General features: G+C 41.4%; 4 protein-coding genes across 8 annotated transcripts; 2 read left to right on the forward strand and 2 right to left on the reverse strand.

The window, feature by feature from the left end:
- The first annotated feature begins 104 nt into the window (after nucleotides 1-104).
- LOC121979551 (nuclear transcription factor Y subunit A-10-like) lies at nucleotides 105-4,052 on the forward strand. 4 transcript variants are annotated; one of them, XM_042531546.1, is made up of 6 exons: nucleotides 105-249; nucleotides 761-966; nucleotides 2,456-2,553; nucleotides 2,642-2,689; nucleotides 3,203-3,340; nucleotides 3,414-4,052. In XM_042531546.1, exons 1-6 carry the CDS (start codon nucleotides 212-214, stop codon nucleotides 3,774-3,776), a joined length of 891 nt encoding a protein of 296 aa, XP_042387480.1. In that variant the 5' UTR covers nucleotides 105-211; the 3' UTR covers nucleotides 3,777-4,052. The 4 variants fall into 4 exon arrangements, with proteins under 4 accessions (XP_042387480.1, XP_042387481.1, XP_042387479.1 ...); XM_042531545.1 differs by having other exon boundaries at nucleotides 116-249; nucleotides 722-966; XM_042531548.1 differs by lacking the exon at nucleotides 105-249 and adding an exon at nucleotides 285-387.
- Nucleotides 4,053-4,568: 516 nt separating this feature from the next.
- LOC121979389 (peroxisomal membrane protein 13-like) lies at nucleotides 4,569-5,287 on the reverse strand (the record flags this gene model as incomplete). The annotated part of the gene is made up of 3 exons (XM_042531382.1): nucleotides 4,569-4,805; nucleotides 4,886-4,966; nucleotides 5,047-5,287. Coding segments are annotated over 3 exons (420 nt in total), but the record flags the coding sequence as incomplete, so codon positions are not given.
- Nucleotides 5,288-10,300: 5,013 nt separating this feature from the next.
- On the forward strand, nucleotides 10,301-12,458 carry LOC121979556 (protein kinase PINOID-like). 2 transcript variants are annotated; one of them, XM_042531553.1, is made up of 3 exons: nucleotides 10,301-10,643; nucleotides 10,874-11,507; nucleotides 11,628-12,458. In XM_042531553.1, the coding sequence occupies exons 1-3, from the start codon at nucleotides 10,637-10,639 to the stop codon at nucleotides 12,319-12,321; spliced, it is 1,335 nt and encodes a 444-aa protein (XP_042387487.1). In that variant the 5' UTR covers nucleotides 10,301-10,636; the 3' UTR covers nucleotides 12,322-12,458. The 2 variants fall into 2 exon arrangements, with proteins under 2 accessions (XP_042387487.1, XP_042387488.1); XM_042531554.1 differs by having other exon boundaries at nucleotides 10,303-10,643; nucleotides 10,881-11,507.
- A 231-nt stretch (nucleotides 12,459-12,689) lies between these two features.
- On the reverse strand, nucleotides 12,690-14,836 carry LOC121979390 (40S ribosomal protein S12-like). The gene is made up of 4 exons (XM_042531383.1): nucleotides 14,829-14,836; nucleotides 14,307-14,601; nucleotides 12,873-12,978; nucleotides 12,690-12,781 (listed from the first exon to the last, which is right to left on the reverse strand). Exons 1-4 carry the CDS (start codon nucleotides 14,834-14,836, stop codon nucleotides 12,690-12,692), a joined length of 501 nt encoding a protein of 166 aa, XP_042387317.1.
- Nucleotides 14,837-16,434: the final 1,598 nt, after the last annotated feature.

The following is a 16,434-nucleotide window of genomic DNA, read 5'->3' on the forward strand; positions in this document are numbered from 1 at the left end:
AATATTGTACTAAATATTTAAAATTTTCCCCTATTTTATAGACAAACAATCTGGCAAGAAAAAAGGAAGAGTAAATGTGATTAAAAAGCACAGGAAAATAGTCAATTAATCCACTCGATTCCAATGCCTTGAAGAGATTGGGCTCTGACGCTGCTCTCTCATTGGTTCTCGTCTCCTCCGCCGTTCGGCGTCTCAGTCACTTCACCGCGTGATGGATCGTGGGGTTTCGGCGGCTGCTTCGACTGAAGTGTGAGCGCTGCTGCCTCTCCAATCGCTCGTGTTATTTCTTCTTTCGCGTGTCTCCGCGTGTGTTTGTGGTTGGTTATTGCTGTGTGCGAGCTGGGTTTGCAGCCTCCTGTGGCTGATGGATGCTTGGTTTTGGTTCTGGTATTTGGCTTGTCGAACAAGTTTTGATGGAAAGTTTGAATCTCGAAGGAGTTTTTTTTTTCTTTGTGTGTGTGTGTATGTTTTGGATGTTAGATCTCTCAGTAATAGGACGGGAATCAGAGAAGCGAGAACCGCTTTCCTGGAAAGTTTTGTTTTGCGGTGGAAAGGGGGAAGTAGAGTCTTTTTTACTGCATCTTTCTCCTTCTTCTTTGGTTCTGTTGGATGTTTGGTATCAGTTTGATGCTTTTTGTTCGATTGCTGTTGTTGTTTGTGTTTGGGTTTTGGCGTTGGTTATAGTTCAAGATAGGCATGAAACAAGTTTCTGATTGATTAGGGTTTTGGGGAGTGATTACAATGCAAAAGCTTTCTTCAGGAATCATGGAGTTAGCCAAGTAATGGCTCCTCATTCAAATCTAGTGCCTCTATTGGTTGGATCTCAAAGCCATTATGGAGATCCTTTTGGCCAGCTGAAACCTCTGTATGTCAACTATGTCAATGGGGATGATCATGTTATAGATCCGAGGCAAGAAATCCCAGATAAAGGGTGGAATTGCATACCCAAGTTGTCTATATTTCCAGGTAATTTTGGTTGTGATTTCTAAAAGTAATAACGACTGTGTGTATGAAAATTGCTCCATTTCAAGGTGTACTCGGTTTCATCGAATAGTTCTTGCTGAAGTTTCCATCATTTGTTTGATTCATTCTACTTTCCCGTCTTGTTGTGTGGCTGTCCAATCTATGAATTTTTCTATGAAAATTCCGACTTTTAGGAACCTAAGAGCTTGTCTTAGACGTTGCATTACAGGGCTTACCTTTTAACATCCATCTTCTGTCTCAGGACTGAATGAGAAGTGATAATTTGCAAGGGAATGGGCCTATCTGATCTGACCATGTTGTAGACATAATGATAAACATTACTGGAACAGTTCTTCTTGTTGAAACCTTCTACTTATTCTGACTTTTGTTCTAGTTGTAGAGATAATTTATATTTAGTTCATGATGTAGCAGAATACTTTCTTTTCTATGTATGAGCTATGGTTCGGTTTGAACATACACAACAATATTATAGCAGCACCTTAGATTCAGTACTATCAAAATGATACAAGACTTTGGTTCAATTTTGGGTCCTTTGAGCCTTTCATAGAGCGAAAAAGAAAATCAAAGCATAACACAATTTGGCTGGAATAATGAATTTGAGTAGGAGGAGAAAGTAGAATGTGTAAATTCAATGAGGTATCGTAGGAATCACACGTATCTTCTCAACTTGGAAGACAACATGGCGATCACACAATGCCCTATTAGTAATATCTTGATAAATAACTTTCTTGACGATCACACAAGTCCAAATTATTATGCACTTGACAATGTTAAATAAATGATAACTTGGTTCATACTTCATAATGAACTTAATGCTACTGTATGTTAATGTTTGTGTAGGAAAATGCTCATTTTTGTTGCATTTGTTATTGTAATCATTGCCTGCAGAAGGTTATTGAGTCTGATTTTCCTTGATTGCTCTTATTTCAATCTCTTTGGTGGAAATAAGCAAAGTAAAATCTAAGTTCATTGTCATTGTATAGTAAGTTCATTGTCATGGTATAGTAAGTCCTGCAATAATCTAAGTTTGGAATTAGGAGTGTCACTACTATAGGTGATGCAAATGCTGGACTCTACTGTGTAATGAACTTAATTCAAAAGTTCAGCAGAATTTCCATGTAATGCACTGGGTTCAATTAACTACTTTATTCCTGAATGCTAACAAAAAAGTAGGGATATATAGCTAAAATGTAATAAAACAATATTACATATGAGATGTTTAAGTTACAAAAGGTAAATCAATAATTACAAGAAATCATTCACTGCTGAATGTAAACATGTGTATTAGTTAGCAGTGCAAATGTAAAGTAACATACATATGGAAGATACTATACTAATCAAGACGATATGTTTGAATAGTTGTAAGATCCTTTATCTAGATTCATGTTTGTTGTCTTTGTTGTAAGCATGATGTGTTTACTCTAACTCATAATTGTTACGATAAATTCAATCATTGTCATCCCTATTTTAGGCCCCAACGATATTGGGAAGGAGCAGAAGATTCAGCACCAATTTATGCCCTTGTATCTACAATCATCACTACTGGATAATCCTGGTGCTTTGGAACAGGTATTTGATGGTCAGTCTACCGCAGGTTGTTATTTCCCATGATATCGCACAGAAAGTTTATTTGTTTATCGTATCGATGTCGATGTAGGTTTGTGCTAGCTATGGTTTATATGCAACTTATGAACCTCAAGCAATGGTTAGTCTCCTTTATTTCTCCCTTTCAATGACTCTTTTTAAGTCTTTTGTAGCTTTTCTTCCTTAGTCCAATTGTGAATCATTTGTGCAAGTGAGATGGTTAGATTTATGTATTTTTCGATTGAATACACAACTAATAAAACTTTTTGGTCTAAGTATCTTGTGTATCGAATACACAAGTGAATATATTTAACTGAAGCATGGTTTATCATACAATAGCTTTGTAAAATGTTTTCTTTTATGGGTACATCAGCTTGTGCATGTCTGAAATGACTCTATCAACCTCTCAATCATATATTCCTCAAATCTCTTCAGATTGGATCAAATAAAGGAGAAATACTTTCTATAGGAATTAATATTATTTCTAGTTTGTTTTTTACTCAAATCTAGAAATAACATAAGAATTTAAGGAATAGAATTACTATTTCAATGACCCAAATACATCATAAAAGTTTAAACATGTGGTTTTTCTGTTGATTCTAATTACAAATGAGTCAATGATGCATAATTGCAGGACGGGCGTGTGCTTTTACCAATGGAGATGACGACCGAAGCACCAATCTATGTGAATGCAAAGCAGTTCCATGCAATTCTCCGTCGGCGCAAGGCTCGTGCCAAGGCAGATAAAGAGAAGATTGGTAAAACTAGGAAGGTATGTCTGAGAGTTTACATGGAGTACAAGACCTTTTGTTCTTAGGATTGTATTTGATTTTGCTTTTCAACAGCCATATTTGCACGAGTCACGCCATCTCCACGCCATGCGAAGAGTCCGAGGCTGCGGTGGCCGTTTCGTGAACACCAAAAAGGAATGCACACCATCTCCTTCTGCGGCATTTATAAGCTCCGAGAGTGCTAATCTGAACTCCGCAATCGGGGGGTCATCAAGCGCATCAGGCTGTGAAGTCTCAAGCGTGTGCACTCAGGAACTGATAGATCATGACAACTTTCTTGCTCGGCGTCTGCATCCGTCTCATCTCCATTCCCATCTCAATATGACGAATGGAGAACAAAGTGACATCTACGGCAAATGGGGTGCAGCAGCAGCAGGAACAGCAGCTGATGGCTGCTGCGATCTTCTCAAAGTCTGAAGAGACATGCAGCGGAGGGGTGATCAAGAAGTGGCAGCACTGCTTGTCGACTACCCTCCACAACTCTGGACAACCAAATGGAAAGCATCATTCACATGGTTGTTCTAGGCAATTCATTCTTGGCTTTTTCTGCATCGGGGACTTCAAGATCATCTGCATCGAAATCCTCTATGCATTATTGTATGAAAGAATTACTGCCTTATTATGGACCTGAACTACTGCTACTTGAACTGCTTTATGGACTAAATTGTGCTGATGGAGCTTGTTTGTTTGAAATTCGATTTTACATTGCACTTGAATGCATTCTAAAAGTGAATATAAAAAAAACAATGCAAAACCCAGAGTCACACCATAACAAGGAAGCAGCTCAATGTTAAAAGGCCATTCAATAACCTGCATCATTTGTTCTTGAAACTTTCTGATTATGAATGGGTAAAAGGTGAGAGCTAAGATGAAGTCCCGAAAGCAAAAGCATAGACTAAGGTTAGGATATGAATGAATATCAAATGGACAACAAAAATACATCATTTTGACTATCTAAATTATTGAAAAATATCTTCATATCATTTATATCACACGAGAAAATATTGGTATTCCTCCAAAACTTGAATAAGTTCCTAGGTTGGGCAGAAAGAATTTACCCTTTGTTTAAGAAGATCCCTTCATATCATCAGTCCAAACATTACCCCATGAACCGTTTAGCTTTAGAGCCCTCGGGAAATGCTGGCCAGGAGGAGCTGGGAATTCGCCCGACGTACCAGTTGTTCTTTTCTAGGCTTTTTGCGGATGCCCAGTATCCTCAATACAAATCTTGCAAGCTCACCATATAGCAATACGGAACGGTCAAAAAAACTGCAGATGTTTGCTACCTGGTCAAAAATCATTGTGGCATCCTGGAAGAATAAAGATAGAGCCAAGTTTGGCTAGAAATCTAATCTGGAGAAGAGCGGCCATGAACAAGTGAAAGGCCTGAGTATTCTGATCGATTAGTATAGAAATTTGACAAAAGAAATTCACAACACCTTACATCTGCAAACCATATTGGAAAACAATAAGCCAAACATGTCATCGAGATTCAAAATGAGAGTGAAAAAAAAAAACATAAAGACCACTATATGATCCTCCAAGACCCCCATACGAACCATACATGCCAGATCCATAGCTCGAATTGTACATGCTTGATCCATAACCTGCTCAAGAAATGAGAGACTTACAGTGCCTTAATAAAAATGTTGAAGATAACATTTCAGAAAAGATCCCAACATTTTACCTCCATAACTAGTACCATAGTTCTGCCACAGCCTAGGAGGCACAGGCCTTGTAAGAGTATTGTTGGTATTAGTTACATTCGTGTCAACAATTGGAGCAACTTCACCCGGTTTTGGAGTATCGGATGCTTCAACAACATGGCTGGTACTGCCTGAAGACGGTGGCTCGAATGGTGCAGGAGCTGATGAATCTGCTACATGACTTTGGAGGTGCCAAACCTCCAGATATCCAAAGATTGGGATTTAATTTGCAATTCTTCATGTTTGTGGATTGGCATAGTAACTGACAGAAAGGTGACACAAACCAATATCATTTTTATTTTGCATACAGAATAAGAAGGTATATTTGACCATATCAATTTCTACCTTCTCAAAGTATAAAAGCAGAATGGTTAATTGAGTCAATGCACCTAATAAGTCTAGAATGCTGTTTGAACAAGCCTCAGTATCTAATATTCATGAACCATAAAAGACAAAGTCCTCAAGTTTATGGAGATTAGTTTAAAGAAGAATTCATATCTGAAATAAGGATGACTAAGATACTTTGTCTGGCATTACAGGATTCAAATGTCTATAAAAAAATTTCCACTTGAAATTTGTAATTGTGATAAACACAAATAAACCTCAAATTAGAATGAGTAATGTTGCAATAAATGGCATGGGCTTTCAAGAGCTGACACACTAACAAACTAGAATTTCTGAAAACAAAAGCTCAAACTAGGAAGATAATCATAATAGCAAAAGGTAATTACAATGAGATAATGGATACAAAAGAATGTGAAATCCCAAGAGAGAAAGAACAGCAAACAAATCGTGGTCCCTTTTTATAGTCTCTAGAAATATAAGAAAAGGATTTAACAGAATCAGGATGAAATGGTTACAAAAAATAAAATCTAATCATTTAAATTGCACTAATTTCATCACACTTCGTAGGGGATATTTTCCGAACCTAACGAAAATACAGGACCAAGACTCTCGTAACATACGGGTGAAAACCAATCGAAACCCTAATAAGAGTCTACAAGAGGGGGGAGGGATTCAAAAACCAGATGAATCCCACGGACTCGCGAAAAAGGGAATAAAAAGCACCAACCTGCGGGCGTCGAAATTCCTCACGCCGTGCCGTCGGAGAAGGAAATCTACATCCCCGATCGATCGATCGATCGATCGCCCGCCCCTCGTATCCTCCGACGAGAAATCGCCGACCGATTAACAGAACCGCGTACAAATACGTACGTGCGGAATTTAGATCGCTCCAGTTCCAAGACAAGAATGGTATACGGCTCCAGATCCGTAGCTTCATGGGTCAAATGGGCCGATCTGAATTGGGCCCACAGCCCAATTACGTTTTTCTAAAATCTGAACCCGCGCTCTAGGAGCCGAGATTCGTCTCTAAACCCTTAATCCTAAATTTTAAACTTTAAATTTTAAATCTTAAACCTTCCAACGAACACGACAGTAATAAACTGGGGAGTAGGGTTCTTTCCCATCAAAAAAGAACATAACTGTAGTTAGGTGGAGCCTAACTTCCCTCCGAGCATCGATTTAAAGTCACGTCAACTTCACCTTCATCTTCGTCCTCATCAACGACGAAAAGTTCCACAGCTTCCACACTCGATGCCATAATTTATGTGAACAGTTCGGGCCCTCTGGGCATCATGTCTTCCTCTGAAACCTTACTTTTTGCCCATCATTAACAAACTCTTTTCCTCCCTTAACGTGGGCGTTTAATGCCACCAAAAGTGGCGGCATCATCTCTTCCTCACAACCCAACTCTCTGATTAATCCCTTTCTCCATCAGATCATCGACTCTGTCGGGCCTTTTCGAAAGAATCATCTTATTAGCCCCCACGGCCGACGCAAATGATTCACATAGTGACATGTTGCCATAAATAAATCTACATCGATTCTCAATGGGTATGGAAGTCCGTGGATTGCCTTTATGATATTAGGTCATCTGAGAGGAACATTATCATCTTTTATTAAAAAAGAACTATCTTTTTTATTTATTTTTCAGTTTGAGATACACAAGCATATATGTTCAGGATATGAACTCGCGCGGAAAGTAAGTATACACTCGGGAACATGGCCTTATTGAGTCGATGCCTCAGGAAGATGGTATGTCAACAAGCCACACGACTTCATCTAGAATGCCTCTAAAACAGGTTACACAGGACTTTGATCCTACATTTACTTTCAAAATATCTCCGAAATAATATAGGACTCTAACCATGTATTAACTTTGGGAACCTCCTCGTCCCTTCGAGACGATCTAGTTTTACCGAGATAAATGTCTCCTTTATGTGTTAGTCATTATTCCAACGGCTACTAGCCGCCCATGATTTACCTTTTCCATGTTGACCCTAGGACAGGTTGACGTGGGCACTGGGACGAACGTATTCACCCTTTACCACCACTTTGGGAACCTCCTCGATCAAAAATTATTTCCATATACATTATATTATGGAAGTATTCTCGATTGGGAGCATCCTCAAGATTGTGTGTTTAAATTACAAGAGCATTTCATACAAAAAAAAAAATATATATATCTTTGCTGAATCGAATCTACCCATTTGAATATCCAAGCATCCCCATAGTTTTGGCTTTGATATAAAGTTGTCAGTAACTACCATTGACAAGACCGACAATAATAAATGAGACGCACGATGTCATATCTCTGTTGGTGCGGGAATCATCTGATGATCGAACCTGGATTTTAATTATGTCAAAGGGTCCAAAGTTAAGTTGTCTTGTGATTTAACAAGTTTGAATAAGCTTCCAGGAAATCCTAAATGTTTTTAGACAAAAGTCCTAGTGTATTCTAAGCAGGTCGAAACCCCTAGGGGGTGGTAACTCTAGGTCCTAGGGGGTGATAACCTTAGATGATGAAAAGTCCTAGCTGCGATTAGACTGGTGAAAAATCCTAGGGGGTGGTAACCCTAGGTTGTGGAAAACCTTAGGGAATGGTAACCCTAGGTCCTAGGGGGAGGTAACCCTAGGTCCTAGGGGGAGGTAACCCTAAGGTATGGAAAACCCTAGGAGGTGGTAACCCTAGGTTCTAGGGGTGGTAACCTTAGACAGAAAGTTCAGTCGGTCTGGAGAGGTTCGATCTATCAATAGGTAAACTCTCCTGAGTGGAGTAGGTTAGGACGCATTCCCCAGTGAGGGAACAGTAGGCGTCGGTTCGACTTAGGATTTTCGGAGGAAATTCGAAGTCTGAATCGGACAGTTCGATGACTGTCAAATACTTATATTATTTTGTATTTTATTGTGCTAACTTTGTTTTATAGGATATACTTTGTTTGTGGACTAATATGCCTTGCAGGAAGGGATTTGCAAATGAGAAGCCTCGGATGAATAGTACCCGAGGCGCTCTCTATGGAACTTGGAGGCGCCTTAGGTGAATTAGTCGAAGAATCCGTGCAGCAGGGCAGAAGGCGCCCTCCAAGGCTACTGAAGACGCCTTGGACGCTGGATGGAGGGCGCCCTCTATGGAGCTTGGAGGCGCCTTCGGGTGGATAAGCAGCGAGTGCTGTGGAGTTTATCGACGCTATAGATTCAGAATAAAAGTCTTGATTGGAGGCGCCTCGCATGGGGATGGGAGGCGCCCTCAGCAGCTTGTATATTGCTGGTTCGAGCAGAAGCCATAATAAGACTTGATTTTAGCAATATTTCGACTGCGCCTAGCTTGTATATGCCGTAACTCGACTCTGATGATCAGAAGATTTAAATTCTCTATTCTTAGTTGTCGGTATAATTTTCATTATTGCATTTAATCATTGTACTTGTAATTCTGCGAATTTATAGTAATTACCCACCAAAAGCACTCTTACGTGCAGGTCTTGGAGTAGGAGTCGGCACAGGCTCTGAACCAAGTAAAATCTTAGTGTTTGCGTTTGAGTTTTATTATTCCGCTGCGTATCTTTGATCGATTATTTAAAAATGAATGTGAAAACCACGAGCGCTATTTACCCCCTTCCCCTCCTCTCTTCTAGCGCTTTTCGATCCTACAATCTCTAACATCCTATATGACTCCATATCCCTTATAATTCGTAGGCAAATGTGATGACCCACGTGGATAGCGACAGGTGGTCACTAAAGGTAAGTTTTTCACTCTCATTTGTGTTTTCCATTTTCTTCTTTTTTCTTAGTTTATTATTACTGATTTGATCATAAGGGAATCATTTCGATCATATTGACGCTTGGATTACTAATGTGTATTGATATATCGACATTTAAGCTAATTCTATAATTTACCTTTTTTCATATAACTTGAGGGCAGACTACAAGGGACGTCTAAGTGAATGTAATAACCTTTTTACTATAATTGATATATCGGCATAGAAACCATTCAAATAAAAAAAAATTCGAACATAAGAAGGGTGACATCAAGCTCCTATATGAAATATTTAGTTTGTGAATGAACCATTTAGGCAGGGGTGTCCATGGGGGACCCACCTAAACCCTAATTCCCCAAACTAAAAACTCATTATTTGAATTAATTCATCATTTTTCTAAAATAAATAAATAAAAATACATGTTTAATCTTCCTTTTATACAGCATGATGCTGGCCCAGGTAAACCAACCAACAAGCATCTCTGCGACGAGTTGTTCCCATCACTAGCGGGACCCACCTGGTGTACCTCCGGGGGACATTGGATTTACAGCTTAAAAGGGACATTATGTGCCAATCACCCAAATGTTTAATGTTATTTCCGCCATGCATTTGGTCCCCTACATAATTCGAATATATCATATATTCGTGAGGCAAAATGCTAAATGCCCACCACGATAAATTAAAATTGATTTTATTATTATTATTATTATATTTTTTTTATTTTTATTGTTGTGATTAAACATGTGAATAAAGTTTGTCGTGGTTCGGCATATCATACGATATCTTACTTTTAGTACATCTCTGACCTGGTTCGATGCAATTATTCTGGACTTGTCTTCCATCAACCCTACCCATTTTATTTTTATTTTTCCATAAAATTATTTAATTCATCAAAAAAAAATTATTTATTTATTTATTTACCGCATGCTGTCAACTGCGGCTCACGGGATGGGAAGTAAGTCAACGGAGAAATGTCACGTGGGAGGCACGTGAGGAGGCGACCTTTGGGTTCGTAGGTGATCAGAGACTTACTCTCACCTGCGGTTAGAGTTGTCGCCGGAAACACGCAAACGCAACGCAGGTGCTGCTAGCTTGCTTCTTGAATCTTGATGAGCTGTTGGGGTGGCCGTCCCATATAAATACCATGGACGCGCATAGGTCCTGCGACAGTGGATTCGCGTGGCGAGTAGCGTGATACCCCCTCCCTCGGCTTTGCGACTGCTGCAGCTCCTCCCCCCCTCTGCCCCCTTTTTCCGCCAAGAACAACTGTTGTTTGCTGTTTCTTGCGGCAGGAATCGGAGCTGGATTTGGATGCTGCAGTCGGTGCCGAATGCATCGGATGTGACGGAGATTGAAGGGACTGTTTTGGTTCTTTCCTTTGGTTCCTGTTTTGACTTGGACTAAATACTGATGGAGAAGAGCGGGAGGGAATAGCATCGCTTCTCTTCGCTTTGCTGCTGCTTTGTTGAATTCAATGTTCGGTGAGTCGCCTCGTTTGTTGACGAGAGGATCGCTTTCGGTGGAGTTCTGTCCGGTTTGATTCCGGAGAAAGATTCAAAAAAAAAAAAAGTGTCTTTTTTTTGTTCCTTTTTGTCTGAGTGATGTCTCTTCTCTTGCGATGCTCTGTTCTGGTGTTGGAAATTAAAAAGATTGGATTTTTTTGTCGTCGTCGTCTTCGATTGTGTTGTTCGCTAATGTTGGCTATTTAAAGAGTGCAGATTTGAAGGTTTGAAGCAAAAAATGTTAGATTTGGCGCCGGATTCCGACGGTGAGAGCGGAATGGAGGTTTCGAATTCGAGCGAGAGCTCGATGAGTAGTAGCGGCGATGACAGCCGGAGTAGCTTTGCGCGCCTCTCCTTCAACGCCTCCTTAACACTGGCTGCTCACGACATTCTCTCCGGCGAGGTCCTCTGCGCTCCGTCGAGGCTACCCTCCAAACCCCACCGCGGGTCTGACCCCGCGTGGGCGGCCATTCGGTCGCGGAGCTCGTCTGTCACGGGGGACGGAGTCCTCGGCCCCCGAGACTTCAAGCTGATCCGACGCATCGGGAGCGGTGACATAGGGACCGTCTACCTCTGCTGCCTCAACGACGACGCGTCGCCGTGCGCGTACGCCATGAAGGTGGTCGACAAGCTGGAGCTGGAGAAGAAGAAGAAGCAGGAGAGGGCGGACACGGAGAAGAGGATTTTGCGCGTCCTCGACCACCCCTTCCTCCCTACTCTCTTCGCTGACTTCGACGCTTCCCCCCATTACTCTTGCGTGGTGATGGAGTATTGCAGCGGCGGCGATCTACACACCCTCCGCCACCGCCAGCCTCGCCTCCGCTTCTCCGTCGCCGCCACCAGGTCTGTGATTCAATTTTACAACACAAAATTGAATCTTTTCTTTCAGTTTGTTTGAGCTTTGGTGTTCTCGCCGTCCATTTGAGATCAAAACCGCATCTTTCTGCTTGGTTACGTCGGCAGGTTCTATGCGGCGGAGGTGCTGCTGGCGCTCGAATACCTCCACATGCTCGGAATCGTCTACCGCGACCTCAAGCCCGAGAACATCCTCATTCGCGGCGACGGCCACATCATGCTTTCCGACTTCGACCTCTCGCACGAATCCACCGCCTCCCCTACCCTTGAGTCCCTCACCGGCGACCGCTGCGTCGAGCCCTCCTGCCTCCCCTTCCGAGGCGGGCGGACGTCGCCGCCTCCCCGGCCCGCATGGTTCGTGGCGGAGCCGGTGGGTGCCCGCTCGTGCTCCTTCGTCGGCACGCACGAGTACATCGCCCCCGAGGTTGCTTCCGGCGGGCCCCACGGCAGCGCCGTAGACTGGTGGGCCTACGGCATCCTCCTCTACGAGCTGCTCTACGGCCGCACCCCGTTCGCGGGGGCCACAAACGAGGCGACGCTCCGCAACATCGTGAAGCAGCCGCTGGCCTTCCCTCCGCCGGCGACCAGCCCCTCCGACGCCTCCTCGAGGGACCTCATCAGCCGCCTGCTCGCGAAGGACCCGGCGGCGCGCCTGGGATCGCGACGGGGCGCGGCTGACGTCAAGGCCCACGGCTTCTTCAAGGGCCTCAAATGGGCACTGCTTCGCACGAACCGCCCCCCGACGGTGCCCGGCCAGGCTCGAACCGAACCCAACGAACCCGTACGGTTCGATTACTTTTGAACCGAACCGCTGTTGTATTTTGTTAGCCAAGCTGTAGCAATGTATAGATAATTAAGTGCATTAATCAGATATATAGAATAATATTTTATCGTGCAAGTTTTAAATTTAACCGGTTCAGTTTGATTTTTTTAATGGTCTCCTGGAGTTGACTTTGGAGTTGGATTCCGAGCGTGTTGGAGCACTACAAAAGTGTACGAATTTTAGAGGAAGAAAAATGGTCGAGGATGATTCGGTTCGGGTGATGAAAAAAAAAAAACTAATGAGCAATCGGCCCATATCATAGTAATAAATGAGCGTCTAAATCACCACCAGCTTCTTCCCGTATCATAGTAATTTCTCATAACTTAACCACAAAGTTGAATAAAACTTCAATACTTAATGTACTTGACATATTCCTGAACTATGTGAAGGGCCTCGGATTCTTCACCATAATCCTGCCAGAAATGAAAATGGAATGCAGGTAAGCAGCAAATTACAATTCGGAGATGCTATGAAACAATAATAGCTATCGTTAAACAGAATAAATAGCTAAAATTTTGCAGGCAGTCAATTTAAGTTTCTATTAAGAAATTTGATGATAGATTTTTCTTTACCCTCACAACAACACGAGCATCCCACCACTTTCCTTGTTTTGCCCTCTGAATCGATCTTGCAAAGCTGCATAAATAGTAGTTACTATTTAGAAGATGAAACAATCAAATGGTCTAGACAACTGTTGATTATGTGTGAATGGAGAAGAAATGGAAGAGAAGAAAATTTTATTGTGAATGAGACTTTAATTCCACATTAAGAATTTCCTGGCATGTAAGTTGGTTTATATTGATTCACATGCATTAAGTATATAAACAAGTGCATGGGGAGAGATTTTCTCTCACCTGTGGATGCACAGGGGGGCCCAAATCTAGGGTATGGATTGCACTGAATCATGTTGATTCGTGTATGGGTACGACTTGTGCGTGTCGAATGCTGGATCGATCGAGGTAAAATTTGCTCAAGTGAAACAATTAATGTTTTGCCACATGAGTGAAATGGTGGACGTTTCATTGCTCGACGAATAAGACCATTAAAGCAGCCGTTGATCTGAGCTCATATAAAAGGAGGTTACGATCATAGGTTTAGACACAGAGAAGGTACCAGTGTTTCCTCCTCCTCTGTCGTGCAACTCCTGTTCGGCGGAGTGCCCGTAATAGCAATCGGGTGTCACTTAGTTCGCCGTGACCACCAGTGTTTGGTGAAGTTCACGGTCAACTGTTGTATACTCGGAAACAGACTACCCGAGTAAACCTCGAAGTACTGCCGGAGGTGGAGTGAATCTGTTTCAAGGAAATTGCAACTCTCGTAGGGCTTGGTCCTTTGTTCGCTCTGTTCTGTCGGTCCCGCTTGGCGTCGAAGCCTGGCCGACCACTCGCTCGGTCTCTGCGCTCGACCTGCCTCTACGCCCGGCCTGTCTGCTTCGCCCGATCGACCAGTTTGCGCTCGACCCGCTACTACTCCCGACCTGTCTACTTCGACCGATCTGTCCGCTCTTTGCCTGCCTGCCACCCGACTTGTCTGTTTCAATCGATCTATCCGTACTCGGCCATATTGCTTCGCTTAACCGGCTTGTTTGCCTGTCTACTCGCCCGATCTGTCTGCTCGCCCGACAGTACCGTTCGGGCGACTACTCTATCCGATCGAACTTGACACTCCCAACTGCTTAGCTTGACAACATAGACCTGCTGCTCAGTAGATCTGTCCGCTCAACGATTTGGTCCGATCTACTACTCTTCGACACGTAGCAGAAATCAGTACTTATTGACAGCCTAAGATTATCCATTTAGATCATCTCTCTTATAAATTGAATTTAAATTTTATAATTTTAAATTCTCCAAAATCTCCGGGTATCCAGCAAATACATAATCTCAATTCTTAGCAAGTAAGAGGAATAAAAAGGAAGATATATTATAGAAAAAGAGATGGCGAAAAGGCAGAGTAAATAGACACACCCCAGCCCACTCGCCTAGAGTTTTGGCACTTGGCACAATTACCAAGTGCACGTTATGTTCCCTGCACAGTGCCTTAACCAGTTTGACATAGCCAGCTTGGTCGCAGCCCTCAGCTAGAATGCAAAGCTGAGCAGCATGCTTCTCGATTGCCTTTGCACCCTCATGAAGTCCACGAACAAGTCCATCATGGGCCAATGACTTCTTCAACACCAGCTGCAAAGCTGTCATTAAATCCATGGGCTCACGAAGAACTGGAGCTGATTCGGCAACAGCAGGAAAAATATAAAGTGGATAACTAGATAGAGAGAAGATATAAATAAGAGAGGAAGAGAATCCCTAGTTGACTAGAAAAGATGGAGATAGTGGCAATAGACGCAGGTAATTTTGTTTTCTAATTCTGAATATGTAACGGGCAATGGATCTTGAGCATGTATAAGTTCACCCATGAATTTGGAACCGGTTATGGCCAACAATCCTCCTCCAGTGAGTTCAAGATTTGGACAGTCATCTGTGAGCGCAAACCTTACCATGAGGCCTTTTGTGCCACCTATTAAATACTATGAGGTCTTTCAGTTGATAACAAAAAATGATTATGCTCATCTCTAGCGGCCCCACAAACCCACTATGAGGCCTTTCGGAGTCTCTCTGTGAGGTTGCTTGACTAAAGCAAGCCTCTCAATCAATGAAATAAGGTTAGCAAACCCCAACTTAATTAACAATACTCTGATGTACCCTATAAAAAAAAACCTCAACAATTGTGTTCATCTTTTGTGGCTCTCTGCTTTAAGAGCATCCATAATGCATCGTCATTATAATACTCATCATCTCATCAAAAAGTATGGGGTCCACTGTCACATATTCATTATAACAACATATCTCTTTCACTCACATCCTTTTTAATATTAATACTCATTATTTATCGGCTCCACCGTCCACTCACTCATCTTAAAATTATATCATATTAAATAAATATATTTTAAAATATTTAAATTATTATTTTTAATAATAATCTTACTTGTAAAAAAAATAATTTTATTTTTTTTAAATAACATTAAAACTTTTACAATAAAAAAAATAAAAATAAAAATGAGAGAGAGGGTGTTCAAATCTTTGAACACTCTCTCTCCTTTCTCTTGCAATGGAGAGGGGTGTTAAATGGATATTATAATGCTCATTTAACATCCTATTGGAGATGCTCTAAGAAGGATATCACGCCTCCGGGGTTATGGTGCAACGATAGGGCATCTAGGTTGTTATCCAGACACTTGCGGTTCGAGTCCCAGATATGACGAATTTGTAGAAATTTTTCCTCCAAATAAGATATGCAACTAAAAGATACTGAGTTGATCGATCATCCCAAATTCGACGTTACCCAACCTGCTTAATTTTTTTTTCTAAGAAAGATATCACATCTTGACAATTGCAGGGTAAAGAAGTGATATGATAGGCTACACATTTGAGTGATAAACTAATCACTCATCTCTCCTCTATTTTTGTATATTTGTGATGATCGGCTTAGAAAAAAATAGTGTAGTTTAATCTTCTCATTTTTTCATTGTCTCTCCATTTTTTCCCCGAACATGTACTCTCTCCTACTTTTATCTTCTCCACTATTTTTTGCCCATGTAATCAGGGTAAATACATTGGCTGGACTCCCAGCTAAATAATTCTAACAATAGTAGACCAAAAAGGTTGACATGGCACAACAAGAAATTAAACAAACTGTCATGATTTTTGGATGAATTAAATTGTCTAAATCATGCCTTTTAAATCAGGGAAATTACATCAACACAACTTAACATTCTAAAAGTTGCAATTTTAATGCCATTTTTTTTTTGCACAGTCATTTTTAAGATTAAAAAAAATCTCCAACTGATTTCAATAACATCAACTAATTTTCAAATTTGTTAGTGTTTACAACCAATTATCTCAGAAAAACTCTTTGAACTTTCACATAAGTAACATTCCAACTGAAAGTTGGCAGAGAGGAATAAATCAAAATTTTCTCTACCATAACCAATACATTCCAAATATTCCATCTTCCTACTTGTCTATAATAGCAAATCAATAATGAGTCATCCATATCAAGGAAGAGGCCAAGGTCATTATTCATAGGAGAAACAAGTTA

The sequence above is a fragment of the Zingiber officinale genome, chromosome 5A (assembly GCF_018446385.1).
Source record: "Zingiber officinale cultivar Zhangliang chromosome 5A, Zo_v1.1, whole genome shotgun sequence".
Classification (NCBI taxonomy): domain Eukaryota; kingdom Viridiplantae; phylum Streptophyta; class Magnoliopsida; order Zingiberales; family Zingiberaceae; genus Zingiber; species Zingiber officinale.